Here is a 13,579-nt window from a genome sequence, read left to right as displayed (position 1 = left end):
AGATGGCTCAGTGGTAAGAGCACTGACTGCTCTTCCAAAGGTCCTGGTTCAAATCCCAGCAGCCACATGGTGGCTCACAACCCCCGAAATGAGATCTAATGCCCTCTACTGGTGGATCTGGAGTCAGCTACAGTGTAGTTTTGTATAATAAATCTGCCAGACCAAGCAGAGACTGAGCAAGCAGAGTTGACCAGAGCGAGATGGGTTGACTGGAGCAAGCAGAGGTCCTAAAAAATTCAGTTCTCAACAACTACATGAAGACTCACAACCATCTGTACAGCTACAGTGTACTCACATACATAAAATAAATTTTTTTTAAAAAAAAAAAGCAGATTGAAGAGAAGATTAGGCGAAAACCACTTAGTTATGAACTTTAAGGTGATAATGTGTTCTGGGAGCCATAGCATACAAAAAACAGGCACTCCACAAATCATGACCAAAGTTATGGTAGGAAAAAGCTTTTGACTAAAGTAGAAGAATATCAGAACATTTACAGTAGGAAAACTACTGTAGTTGGGACTAAAGGAATCCACAGAGTCACTGGTCTTTAAGCATAACCAGGCTGCTTTGAGCTTCCAGACCCTTTCTGTTCCTCTCCTTCGGTTCTTGTTCGCATTTCCTCCCAGGTCTAAAGATGAGGGTTTGTAAGTTTTCCAGTGGAATCTAACTCTTACCCATTTCTTCAGAGAATTGTTCTCTTAGATCACCACCAAGGGTTCAGCGGTGTGGCTTGTAGTTGAGGGGACATGTCAAGAATGCTTTGAGATTAAATACTGGTTTCTTGCTAGTGCCTAAAGTCTGTGTTTAGTTTTCAGCTTGAGCAGGCAGACAACTGTAGTGGATGTTCTTCTCGGTGGCCTTGAACTTTGAAGAAATCCCAGGAAGGGTCACATGTGGAGACTTTCTGGCTGGCTTGGCCAGTGAATACTTAGGTTCATTATCCTTAGAAGCAGCTGGAAACTTGACATTCACTTTAGTTGCAGACAGCCCAGGGTGCTCATCTGGCCCTTCAGACACATAGTCCCATGACTTTCAGGGCCACTGCCTGGCCGGGCACAGGGTCCAGTCCTCCTGCATGGAACTTCGATCAGTCTCTACTGCCAAGTCTCTTTACCCCAGTAAGTGAATTGTGTTGTTTCTTTGGATTCTTTTTTCCTGCTTTAAAAAAAAAAAAAAAAAGATTTACTTTATGTAGAGTTGTCTGCATGTACTCCCGTGTGCCAGAAGAGGGCATCAGATCATGTTATAGAAGCTGTAAGCCACTATGTGGTTGCTGAATATCAGGATATCAGGATATCTACAAGAGCAGCCAGTGCCTTTAACCCCTGAGCCACCCTTCCAGCTACCAGGCCTCCATTGTTCTTTCATGGAGTCTTAGGGAGCTTAAGTTAGTGGCTGCAGTCCTTGCATTGTTCCCAGGCATGCAGAGAGATCTTGTCTCTAAAGGTCTCTTTGGATGTTTCGTGCCATGCATTTCATTTTCCCGAGGAAGCTGCGATCCTGTCTTCTTGGCTCTGGTCTGGCAGAGAGGAAACCTTTGTAGTAGTTCGAAGGTGTTGACTTGCCTGCTTCTCTTGATTCTGAAATGTTGTGGGATCACTTCTTTTTATCTCTGAGTGATCCTGGAAGTTAGGAATTCTGTGGACTGTCTTGGGCTTTCTCCTAGGTTTGGTGACATCACCAGCTGGCTCCCTCTCAGCTGGCTCCTCACTGTTAATTTGTATCTCAGTCTTATCACAGGAGAATGGCTTTTATTTTCCTCCTCTGATTCTGGATTCAGGTGGGCGTTCAAGACTCTTGACAACGTGCCTCACCCAAGCTAACCCAGAGGCCCAGCCTTTTGGCTAATTTCTGCAGGTCATTGTACTTGATAGAGTCCCGATCCTCTGCAGAGGGGACAGTCATTAAGTGCTGCCATCCCAGTGACACTCAGAAAAACATCCAGCTAGCTCAAACAGCACAGTTCAAAAGTGGTGCCACCCAAGGCATTGACAGAGCTGACCTTCATTCCCTTCATTGACTTCAGTATGTTGCCTTTACATTTTCATCAGAGGAATGTTTTGCATTCCTTCTTTATTTCTTCAATGACCAATTCACTATTCAATAGTATGTAACTCTGCCAGTTAGTGCATAGCCTACAGTTTCTCTTGTTTTATTGCACTGTGATCAGATAGAATACAATGGGTTGTTTGTTTTGCTATATGTAAGACTTGCTTTGTATTCCAACAATATAACTGATTTTGGAAAAAGTTCCACAGGCTGCTGAGAATATGTATTTTGAGGTATATTGATGGAATGGTCTGTAGATGTTAAGTCCATTTGATCTGGGATGTCACTTGAGCTGTTTCTCTCTCTGGTTTTTGCAGGGATCACCTGTTGTGAGAGTGGGCTTTTGAAGTAACACAATTGTGCTGGAGTTAATCTGTGACTTTATTTTAAATGAAGCCAGATGCTCCTGTGTTTGGTGCCTATGTTTAGAATTGCAATGTCCCAGTAGTTAAGAGCACTGACTACGCTAGGCATGGTGGCGCATGCCTTTAATCCCAGCACTCAGGAGGTAGAGGCAGGCGGATTTCTGAGTTCGAGGCCAGCCTGGAGGACAGCCAGGGCTATACAGAGAAACCCTGTCTCGAAAAACCAAAAAAAAAAAAAAAAAAAAAAAAAAAAAAAAAAAAAAAAGCACTGACTGCTCTTCCAGAGGATCTGGGATCAATTCCCAGCAGCCACATGGTGGCTCACAACCATCTATAGTGGGATCTGATGCCCTCTTCTGGTGTGTCTGAAGACAGCTACAGTGTATTCATATAAATAAAAAATAATTGTAAAAAAAAGAATTACAATGTCCTGTGATGGGTTGTTCCTTCGGTCAGTAGACAGTAACTTGAAGCCTACTTTGTCAGGTATTAAAGCATCAGAGCTTGCTTCCTTGTTCAATTTGTGTGGAATATCTTCTCCATCCTTTCATCCTTTCATCCTTCCAAGAGAGCATCTGTCTTTTATGGTGAGACGTGTTTCTTGAAGGCAACAAATAGTTGTATCCTGATTTTTAATCCACTAGTCCGTGTTCTTTGATTGGGGAATTAAGACCATTAATACTTGTTTTTATTGAAAGGTGTGTATTAAGTCCTGTCCTTTGTTAATTCTGTAGTATGTGTTGTTTACCTTTTCCTTTCTTGCTTATTCAAATATTGCCTCACATACTTGTCTTCCTCTTCAGTCTGAAGGATTTCTTCAGTTATCTTCTGTACTTACTGGCCATGAATTCCTTTATCCTGTTTTTATTGTGGTAAGATTATATATATTTTTAAATATTTATTTGTTTTATGTATGTGAGTACACTGTAGCTGTGTACTGTAACAGGGATGTGTAACAGGGATGGTTGTGAGCCTTCAAGTTGTTGGGAATTGAATTTTAGGACCTCTGCTTACTCTGGTCAGCCCAGTTTGCTCCTGTCAACTCTGCTCACTCAGTCCCTGCTCGCTCTGGCCTAAAGATTTATTTATTATTATACATAAGTACACTGTAGCTGTCTTCTGACACACCAAAAGAGGGCATCAGATCTCATTACAGGTGGTTGTGAGCCATCATATGGTTGCTGAGATTTGATCTCAGGACCTTCAGAAGAGCAGTCAGTGCTCTTACCCGCTGAGCCATTTTAGACAGATAGCTTTGCTGGGTATAGTAGTCTGGTTTGATGGTTGTCTTCCATCCCAAGCCCTCCTGGTGGTATGTGGGAAACTTTTCCTGGAGGGATGCAACACACACAAATCTATTCACTACAAAAGGGGAACTCATGGCAGACCAGAGTATTGACTGCACCAAAGAATGACTTGGTAAACCAATGAGTTTTTCTTTGGATATAGATGAGGAGTTACTTACAGGAGCAGAGATAACTCAGTAGCTGATACATTACCAAAAAAGCTCACTAGTATAGGTGTGAACTCACCAACCAGAGCTCTCAGTATAAATTATAGGCAGCTCAACAGGTCCAAGAATCTTTCTCCAGCTTGGTTCGCCAGTCTCCTCCCTAATAGATGTTTACTCACAAAATGCTTGATGGGGTGTTCAAGAAACCTTCTGCTTCCCTAGACAGTGATGTGGAGTTAATCTCCCTCCTGGAGGGAATGTTTTAGTTTGGAGAAAACTGCTATACAAAGCTTTGCTTTTAAAGTGTGTGTCAAGAAACCTCATGGGTCTGCCTTTATACACAGTGTTGGTTGTATGGCCTTTTTTTTTAAAATCTGGGCTTAACATGCTGCCATCTTGGACTTGGCCCCCAGTAGCCACGACAAGAGAACAATATAGTGCCCAGAGCTATGGGAAATGGTAGCGGAGCTACGGGCACTCCCTAGTAGATGGAGGCGGCCAGGGCCACAAGATCCTCACCTAGGTTATCAGTTATTACTTCTCAATGTGCATGACCTTGGGAGATGCTAAAGCAGGGAATGGAAAGTTACTGGAACCAAGGAGTCAGGGATGCAGCTGCTAGGAGGTTGTCGTCCATGATGGGGTGGGGCTATGTGGTGCTTCAGTTGCTTGCCTGTATCCAAGCCCCACAGCTGACTGCTCACACACGCTCTGTATGTCAGCCTAGTAAGCTCATCAGTATACCAAGACGGACCTTCAGTGTGCCGCCGGTATACCTCCGGGGTGACATACTTGTTCAGGTCGCTGTTCAGGGGCGTCTTTACCACACTTTTCATATGCTTCTTTCTCACTTACACTGACTAGTTCAGTTACCTACCCTGTGAGGGTGCTCTTGTCTGGTCACCTGTTGGATGTGCTGAATGCCTCTCGTTGTGTGGATTGCAATCTTTTTTCCTAATTTTCTGCTCTGATTTTATTGAAAGTGTTTTTAATGCCTTTAGGGGAAAAAGCCTTGTCCATATTCCCTTTAAAGTGCTGCATGTACCTTGTCTGTCTGCGCTGGGACTTTCCAGGTTCTCTTGTCTTCAAACTCGAGCCTTGCAGCCTGACTCTGAGTCTGTTCCACCAGTGAGGCTTTCTGCTTTATTTACTTTTTTCATTTCCAGATTATAGTTTTTCATTATCTGCGTTTCTTTTTTTTTTTTTAAAGCTTTATTTATTTATTATATGTAATTAGACACATAGTTGTCTTCAGACACTCCAGAAGAGGGCGTCAGGTCTTGTTACAGATGGTTTTTTGAGCCACCATGTGGTTGCTGGGATTTGAACTCAGGACCTTTGGAAGAGCAGTCGGGTGCTCTTACCCACTGAGCCATCTCACCAGCCCATTATCTGCGTTTCTTGAACTCTGTCAGATCTTGCATTGGCTTTACTTCATTCAGCCGTTTGTGTTCTCCTGGAACTCAGCTTATTGGCTCATTTGAACATGCAGTCATCCTTTGAGTTCTTTGTCCTGGATTTCATCAAGTCATTCTTGGTGGAGGCCACCGCTGTAGGGTTATGGGTGTTATGTTGCCTGTGTTGTTGTTGTTGTTGTTGTTGTTGTTGCTTGTGGTTTTGCACTGGGACTTGCATGTCCTCCCCCCACCCCCAATACATGATTTCTCTGTGTGTAGACCTGGCTGTCCCGGAACTTGCTCTGTAGACCAGGCTGGCCTTTAACAGAGACCGACCTGCCTCTGCCCTCTGAGTGCTGGGATTAAAGGTGCGGACCACCACTGCCTAGCTTGATTATCTTGGGTTTAGTCATTGGTTGGGGTCATTTTTAAAAAATATTTTTAGATTGCTTTTATTCTTTCAGAGAGAGCATTTGCACGGTTAAAGATGGACTGAGTTGTTCTGGTAACATTTTCCACGGCTAGACATGTGGTCAGGGTAAAGGGCACACATTTTTTATGTGCAAAAAACCAGTCACTGTTAAAGGTATGAGAGAGCACAACATGGAGTCCCCCATAAACACCGACATTTTAGGAAGAAAGGGTCACTGATGGTCATGTGATAACTGCTTTAGTGACTTTGGGTATCAGTGGAAAGGAAGACAAAGCTCAGAGAGAGACTAGAGGTTGGGATTAGCTTGACAGAGAAGGGGGATGGGCAAAGCAGGGGGGGGGGGAGAGGCAGCTGTGGTTCTGAACAGAGAGGCTTGTGGCTATGCAGTCAAAAGGTGTACAGCATACCCAGGTCTTGGGAGGCCTCCGAGATCCCTATGCCTGGGCCAGCCTGGACTTAGTGACAGAACACTAGAGAAGGAAAGGGGAGGCCGGAATGAAAAGGAGAGGCTGGAGGAGAGTGTGAGTACTGTCTAGCCTGTTTGAACCAGCAGCCTGTGGTATGGGTGGCCCTCTCTTGAGTCACCTGATGCTCTCACACCCGCCACACCCTTGGCCCTTTACCTCACTATCGAGTGCCCACACTGCTGTGGAGACCTTTGCTGCCGGGCCTGCACCCCACTCACAGTGGCACTTGGCACTCTGTGCGTCTGGGGCGGCTTCCGGCTCCCCTCCCCTTGAGCTGCTGTGCCTCCACAGATGCAGACTTCTCTGTACCAGACAATCTCTCCCATACCCTGTCACCTCGTGGGTGTCTGGCACACTTCCTTTCTGTGTCTTTATGGTACAAGCGTATATTCTGTGCTGATGCTGTACCAGTTTAATCTGTCATCTCACCCGTCAACTGGACTGTGGTGCGTGTTTGTCAAGCTGTAGGTGTGAATGCATGCACATACCTTAGAGGCCCCACACTGGTGCTGCGTACCGTCCTCAAGGGCAGTCCACTTGGTCGAGAGGACTTTGCAAATTGAACTCAAGCTCGCCAATCAGCTAGTCTAGCTAGCCAGCCTGCTGGCCCTACACAGGCACCCGCACCTGTCTGTCTCCTGACTGCGTGTGGCTGCCATACTTGCCTGGGGATCCAAACTCCTGTCCTTATGCCTGCACAGTAAGTACCCTCCCCAGGCCCCTTAATTTGCTTTTATTATCCCACATGGTTCAGTGATCTCAGGTCTTGACTGGGAGTGAATCTGCCGCTGCCGAAACCCTATCAGTTCAGCTACCATATGAGCCCTGCCTCTTGCTTACAGTTACACTTCCTACTCAGAGGGCTTTTTTTTTGTACAGGGAACCAGAGCGTAGGTCAATCTTTCTAGAACATGTGTTGCTACTGCTAGCTGTTCAGAGTTCTACTGCTCCGTTCCTGATTCTCTGGATCCCTCTTGGCTTCAGTGTGTAGGCCTTTGTCCTTTCTGGACTGTGCCCAGTACGGCTTGTCCCATCCCTTGCCCTTTTGAGTCAGGTCCATCCCAGGGTGGATGGTGTTTTGTGGGGCCAGGTCAGAGCCTGTGGAGCTGGGATTCAAGGCAAATGTCCTGGCTCTGGTATCTGCAGTCCCCACCACCTCCACTCCCCTTGCCTGGAAGTCTAGACAGTGGAGGTGGAGCCAGGGGGCCAAGCCTCCAGTCTCTCTGCTCCCTGGTTCAGAAGCCAGTGATCTGAGTTGCCTGGCAACAGGACAATAGGTGTTGCCTACACCACAGTTGTCTGGTAGCATGGAACTCACCAGTCTTTATAGAGGGCTGGGGGGGGGGGTCCATGGCCTCGCCTCCTCTACCTGGATGTGTCTAAGAATGAACAATAGGTGCTGCTGGTGGCTTCTGGGTAGCTTGTGGGCCTATCTGGGCTTAATTTGGGACCATGGCTATGGTGTCACAGGGTTGCCCTTTCATTGGGTCAGTAATTGGTGTTCCCTCTGTCCTATCATGTCTTCCCCTCCCCCTCCAGACTCACCTCTTGTGGCTTAGGAATTGAGCAGAATAAAGCCCTGTGCTTCCATGCCCCACCCCCACCCCCATATGGCTGTCACCATCATCAGCCACTGACAGAGACTCTGCAACAGGGCTGTGGAAAACTCCAGAACCAAGAGTTTTATTGTGGTCAGAAGGTGTTTGCTCACGCCTGCTGGGAAGTGGTACAGTCCAGCTCTGAGGGAGACCAGGTGCCCTCCCCCTCCCCACCCCTCTCTAGAGTGGGCGTTGTAAGGCATTTCATACGTGGTGTTTTCCCTTTATCTCTCTTTTTTTTTTTTAATAAAAACAAAACAAAACAAAAATCAAAACTAGGCCTGGAGTAGAAAGAAAGGCCCTGCAAGGAACTTTCCAGATCAAACTGAAGTGAGATGGGTTGGAGGCTGAGGGTGTGAGGGACAGGTTTCATGTCTAAGGTTGGCAGAAGCCACCGGGAGGACAATGAGAGGGCAGGGCCGACAGAAGGCCAAACTCAGACAGGCATGCCTGTCTTCATCATTTTTCACTTTCACGTATCATAGAAATTTAAGCAAAATAGTTATGTTATATATATATATTTGTATATCATATATATAAATTAGGCAAATAAAGATGTCAGGAGTGCTGAGGAGAGGCACTCTGATGCTGCCTAAGGGCAGGAGGGAGGCCAGGTGTCAGGAGCCTGCCTGGGTCACCAGCCCAGGCTAAATGAAGGGTTTGTTCCTTATTGCTGATTTGGGGGCCTGATTCTTGGGCAGGAAGCACCTAAGGGCCCTGCCTTACAGCCCTTCTTGGCCTCTCTGGGGTACTGTCCCAGCACGGCCAAGGCCTGGCACGGGGGCTGGGGGGGGGCTGCCTTCTACCTTCCTCTGCTCCCCCTGCGGGTTCTGCACACCATGCTTCGGTGCCAGCTAGGCTTCCTGCTGCCTCCGCGGTGTTGCGTCCCTGGAGCTTGGACAGTCCAGATAGAAAGCCTGGCTGTGTTAAAAGTGCTCCCCATTCAAAGGGGCCTGGCTTCCTCACGTCTTTTAAAAAAGGGCTTCTTGCCAGGACAGTTATGTGGCAAGAACAAACACTTGGAAAGTGAGTCTTTTAAGTGATATGCTAAAAATATTTACTAAACTTCATCGTTGGAAAGAAATGAAGTTTTTTTTTTTTTCTTAAAAAAGTCAAAAGAGACTCCCTAGCGGGGGTGGGAGGGGAAATATTTCCTCCCTGGGTTGGGGTTAGGGACCTGGGCAGCCCATGGCCCGGCCAGCCGGCCTGAGTTATGGTAACTGGGAACTAGGGTGCCCATGGGGCCCAAGTCAATGATAACAACGGGCACAGGTGACCCGGCAACCTGGGGGCTGGCAAGAACCCAGGTCAGCCCTTACCCTTTCGAAAGCATGTGTGTAGTAAATTGGGTGCATTAAAGAAAAGGCTGGCAGGCAGTGCAGACGCCTGTATTTGCCGCAGGAGTGTCTCAGAAGATGTTGGGGCACATGTGCCAGTCCTTCTTCTCCTTGGCCTCCCAGTAGCCGCCCTTGTAAATGCAGGCCATCTCCCCGGTCAGCGGGTCTAGCCTCTTCTCGAACCAGAGCGGCGCATAGCCATCTGACTCCTTCTCTGCTGGGCAGGTACAGTGGGCCGGGTGAGTTACCTGCTGCCTGGCCATGCCCCGGGGCTCACCTCCCCCTCCTCACCTTTCCACCCACCGCCCCCGCGTAGATTACCCGCCTCACCTTCCCCTCCCCCATCTCTCCCTTGGTCAGTGTCCGTCCATCCCCCCACCTCCACTCCGGTCCATGCCACGCTCTGCTCTGCGCTCACCTTCCTCCCCACCGCAGCCCGCCGTGCACGACTCCAGCCGCCGTCGCCGGGACAGGCGCTGCTTCTCCTCCAGTCGCTGCTTCTCGGTGTTGGCCTCATCCCAGCGTCCCCTCTCCATCAGCCGCTGGTCCGGCCGCAGGCGGCTATCGGTGGGCGCCACGCCTTCCTCCTGCTCGTTGAGGGTCAGGGCCAGCTCCGAGAAATAGTACATGTTCTCTGCGTTCTCCCTGTGGCAACAACGCGGCAGTGTGAGCGACCCGGGTGGCCCCTTCCCTCACGGGCTCCTGCTCATCCTTCAGGAACGTAGCCCGGAGAGCCCACCAGCTGGGTAGACACGCCCTCACCTGGCACACTCTCACCCACCCGCAGCTTCTCTACACTGAACTTCTCTGGGGATTTGTCCTTTTCATCTGTGTCTCATAATGTTTTCCCCTGCTACTCTGGTTTGCTGAGCGCCAGGCACAGCATGTTGGCTGCAGCGCCTTGCCTATATTGAACACCCAGGTCGGAGCTGCCTGTGTGTTCATTGGTTGGAGATAAAACTATGCCCCTTCTTTAGCCGTTTTCTGCTTTATTATGCACAATATTCCCTCCTACTGGCTGGAACTGGTTCTTCTGTTTGTGTTCTGATTCGAGGTAGATACTTAGCTCACTGTTTTTATTTCATGTTTTTCTGATGTGATCTGCATTTCAACGCTGCATGTCAATCACTCCAAATATGACTTTAGCCGAGTCCCAGCGCTTACCAAGGTGCAGTGATCATTCAAGGTCCACTGGCTGGCTGGCTTTCATACTGTTTTCTCTGCCCTACCGATTAGTTTGAAGCATATTTCATGTCTGGATAACCATGGGTTTTGTTTTTTGTTTTCTTCTTCAGTCTTTTTTTCTTTTTCTCTAGCATAATTGCTCTGAAGTCAAAAGATTCCCCTCATACATACTCTGGAATGTGTCCAGTGGTCCAGCCTATGGACCAGTTGCATATGGCCCACGTGGGTTTGCTGCAGCTGGGCAGCAGTGTTCTGTGGCTAACTAGTGGTTTCTGCTGTTCAGACTTGAAGCCCTTGCTTTAATTTGCTTTCCTTCCCGCAATTCAGAACAGCATATCAAAATGTCCCATGTTGATTGTACAGTGGCCCCTTTGTTTTTATCTATTAGCCCATGCTATCTGCATGTTGGAGCTGTGCTGTTAGGTTATAAGATCTATTCAAACTGGAATCGAGTGCCTAGTGACCATTGCGGTTCTCACCATCCATCGGTGCTCCCCACCTTGGTCATTAAATTTTGCTGTAGTTCTGTCACATCCTCCAGCTCTGGTGTGTGTGTGTGTGTGTGTGTGTGTGTGGAGGGGAGTTGCTTGGTTAGTGTTTCTGTGGACGGACCCTTACATCCTTTTAGTCCAAATTTTAAAAAACATATTTTATGTGTATGGGTATTTTGCCTGCATGTGTATGCCCACACACACACACACACACACACACACACACACACACACACACGCATGGCTAGTGCCATGAATCCCCTGGAACTAGAGTTACAGTTGTGAGCTGCCATGTGGGTGCTGGGAATCGAATCCTTGTCTTCTAAAGGATGTTTAATCGCTGAGCCATCACTTCAGCCCCACTCCCTACTTTCTTCTCAAGATACATGTTTTGTAATTAGTTGGGAGTTTAAAAACTTCTCCCAACTTTATACCTAGACTGAAGCACTTATGTCAGGCTGCATCCTTATCCACAATGCCGGGGAATTGGGAGCATGGTCTGTACATAATAAGCTATCTTGGGGATGGGACTTACGGCTAAAGGAAACACATGTGTGGTTCAGCTATACCTAAAGCACAACCTAAAGGTGGTGGAGCACAGGATTGTGTGTGTACTTGCTCTGTTCACTATTAGTGTCATTTGGGAGGAATTCAGAGGTCAGGCTTAACTGCTTGCTGTGCCCTTCTTTGGACTTCAAACAAACAGATTGTTTTTTCTATCTACAGGAGACTAGCATGCAGGGTTGGGTGGGTTGAGGGTATGGGAGTGGGGGGGGGGTTGTTCTTCAGATGGGCTCTACCAATGCACATTCCAACTTGGAGAATGCTCATTTGCTAATCAAATGAATGCAAAACTGGTGCCTGCGGTGCTTTGGGCTCCAAGTTAGGGGGCTCCCAGTTAGGGGTATTTATCTTTTTTGACACAGGGACTCTCTACAGAGCCCCAGCTGTCCTGGAACTCACTAGGTAGACCAGACTGGCCTTGAACTCACAAACATTCTCCTGCCTCTCAGCCTCTGGAGTGCTGGGATCAAAGTGTACACCACCACACCCGGCCTGTATTATGCTTTTTTACAAAGCTGCGTTGCTGTGGCTTTGGGTGTGCGCTGGGCCAGAGCTCTGCCTCTGAGCTGCGTTCACTGACCTGCGTGATGGTTTTTCACACCAGTCAGATGGTCTGCTGTGAAATTCTAGCCACGGCTTTGGCGCATTTCCCCATTGATTATTTTTGCTATATTTGTTGAACCAAAGTTATTTATGTGTTAATTTTAAATTATTATTTCTATTTTTTTAAAGTATATATCTGTGTGTGAGTCCCTGCATATGTAAGAGCAGATACCCAAGGGAGCCAGAGGAAGGTATCAGCTCCCCTGGGTTCTGGAGTTACAGATGGCTGTGAGCCACTGACATAGGTCCTGTGAAGTGGATTCAGGCCTTCTGCAAGAGCAGAGAGCACTCTGAGACACCTTTTTAGGTCCTAGTTTGTTTGTCTTTTGGGACAGCATCTCATTCTGTAGCTCAGGTTGGTTTGACTTGCCTACCTCTGCCTCCAGGATGCTGGGATTATAGCTGTGAGCTACTGCTCCCCCTCTTAAATTATTTTCATGATAAAAGACTCTTACTTATTGTGGGTGCTAGGCATTAGGCCCAGGACCTCTTAAATGCTAATCACACTTTATCACTGTAACTCCAGCCCTCTTTCCTCTTTCTGTGTTCTTTCTGATTTGAAACAGGGTCTTATTATGTAGGTCAGGCTGCCCCTGAACCTCAGTTCCCTCCATATTTGAATCATAGGTAAGTACCCTGGTACCCAGCCCCCCTTTCTTTCTTTCCTTCCTTCCTTCTTTCTTTCTTCTTTCCTTCCTTCCTTCTTTCTTTCTTCTTTCCTTCCTTCCTTCTTTCTTTCCTTCCTTCTTTCTTTTTTTAAAATATTTATTATTTGGTTAGTTGGGGTCTTGTTTTTGTTTTGTTGTCTGTTCGTTTTTAAACAGTAGACTTGTGGTGTTTTGAATGAGAACGCTCCCATGCATAGGCTTGTGTTTGAACGTTTGGTCCCCAGTTGGTGGAACTGTCTGGGAAGGATTAGGAGGTGTGGACTTGTTGGAGGAAGTGTGTCTCTGGGGGTGGGCTGTGAGGTTTCAAAAGTGTAAGCTAGGCTGAGTCTATCTTCCTCTCCTGCTCTTTTCTCCTCTCTCCCCATCTGTGCTCCCTGCCATGTTCCCTGCCACAGTGATAATGGACCAAGCCCCCAATGAAATGCTTTCTTGTATAAGCTGTCCCTTCACAGAGACACATCATGGTGTCAGGATCTTCCTCTACATCTCTAGCTGGCTAGGATCCTGGCCAGCAGATCAGGCTGGCCTCAAACTGAGTTCCTGTCTCCTGAGTTGCTGGGATTAAAGGCTGTATCACAATGCTCTGTTTTTGTTCTTAGTAGTAACCCTTTGCCAGGTACAGGCGCTGTGGGCCTGCTCCCTCTGTTCATGTACCCTTTCTTCATGCTTTTTTTTTTTTTTTTTTTTTGAGCCTGAGTCTTATGTAGCTGAGGCTGGCCTCCAATTCACTGTGTAGCAGCTGGCCATAAACTTCCTATCACCGTCTCTGCTTCTCGAGTATCTCCCTGACAAGTATCTTTTAATGAGAAAAGTGAATGAAAGTGCTACGGCGTCCTGTTGTCCGTGTGTGTGTGTGTGTGTGTGTGTGTGTGTGTGTGTGTGTGTGTGAGTGAAAAATGAATGAAAGTACTACGGGAGGCTTACTGCCTCAGCATTCTGGTGTGTGTGTGTGTGTGTGTGTGTGTGTGT

The 13,579-nt window shown here is 47.4% G+C and overlaps 1 protein-coding gene across 9 annotated transcripts in view; it reads right to left on the bottom strand.

Moving 5' to 3' along the window:
• Positions 1-7,821: 7,821 nt before the first annotated feature.
• Positions 7,822-13,579, bottom strand: part of Osbp2 (oxysterol binding protein 2) — a 161,869-nt gene continuing 156,111 nt past the window's right edge. For 3 of the 9 annotated variants that reach the window (XM_021210717.1, XM_029545302.1, XM_029545303.1), the window contains 2 exons: positions 9,518-9,744; positions 7,822-9,313 (listed from right to left, as the gene is read on the bottom strand). In XM_021210717.1, the coding sequence (XP_021066376.1) occupies positions 9,171-9,313; positions 9,518-9,744 (370 nt within the window). In that variant the 3' untranslated portion in view covers positions 7,822-9,170. Of the gene's footprint in view, positions 9,317-9,517; positions 9,745-13,579 lie in introns of all 9 variants that reach the window. The other 6 variants (XM_029545298.1, XM_029545301.1, XM_029545304.1 and 3 more) reach the window with 3 other exon arrangements.

Source organism: Mus pahari, chromosome 13 (assembly GCF_900095145.1).
Source record: "Mus pahari chromosome 13, PAHARI_EIJ_v1.1, whole genome shotgun sequence".
Taxonomy (NCBI): Eukaryota; Metazoa; Chordata; class Mammalia; order Rodentia; family Muridae; genus Mus; species Mus pahari.
The sequence above is the reverse complement of the archived record's forward strand: the minus strand, read 5'-3'. Positions and strand labels throughout refer to the sequence as shown.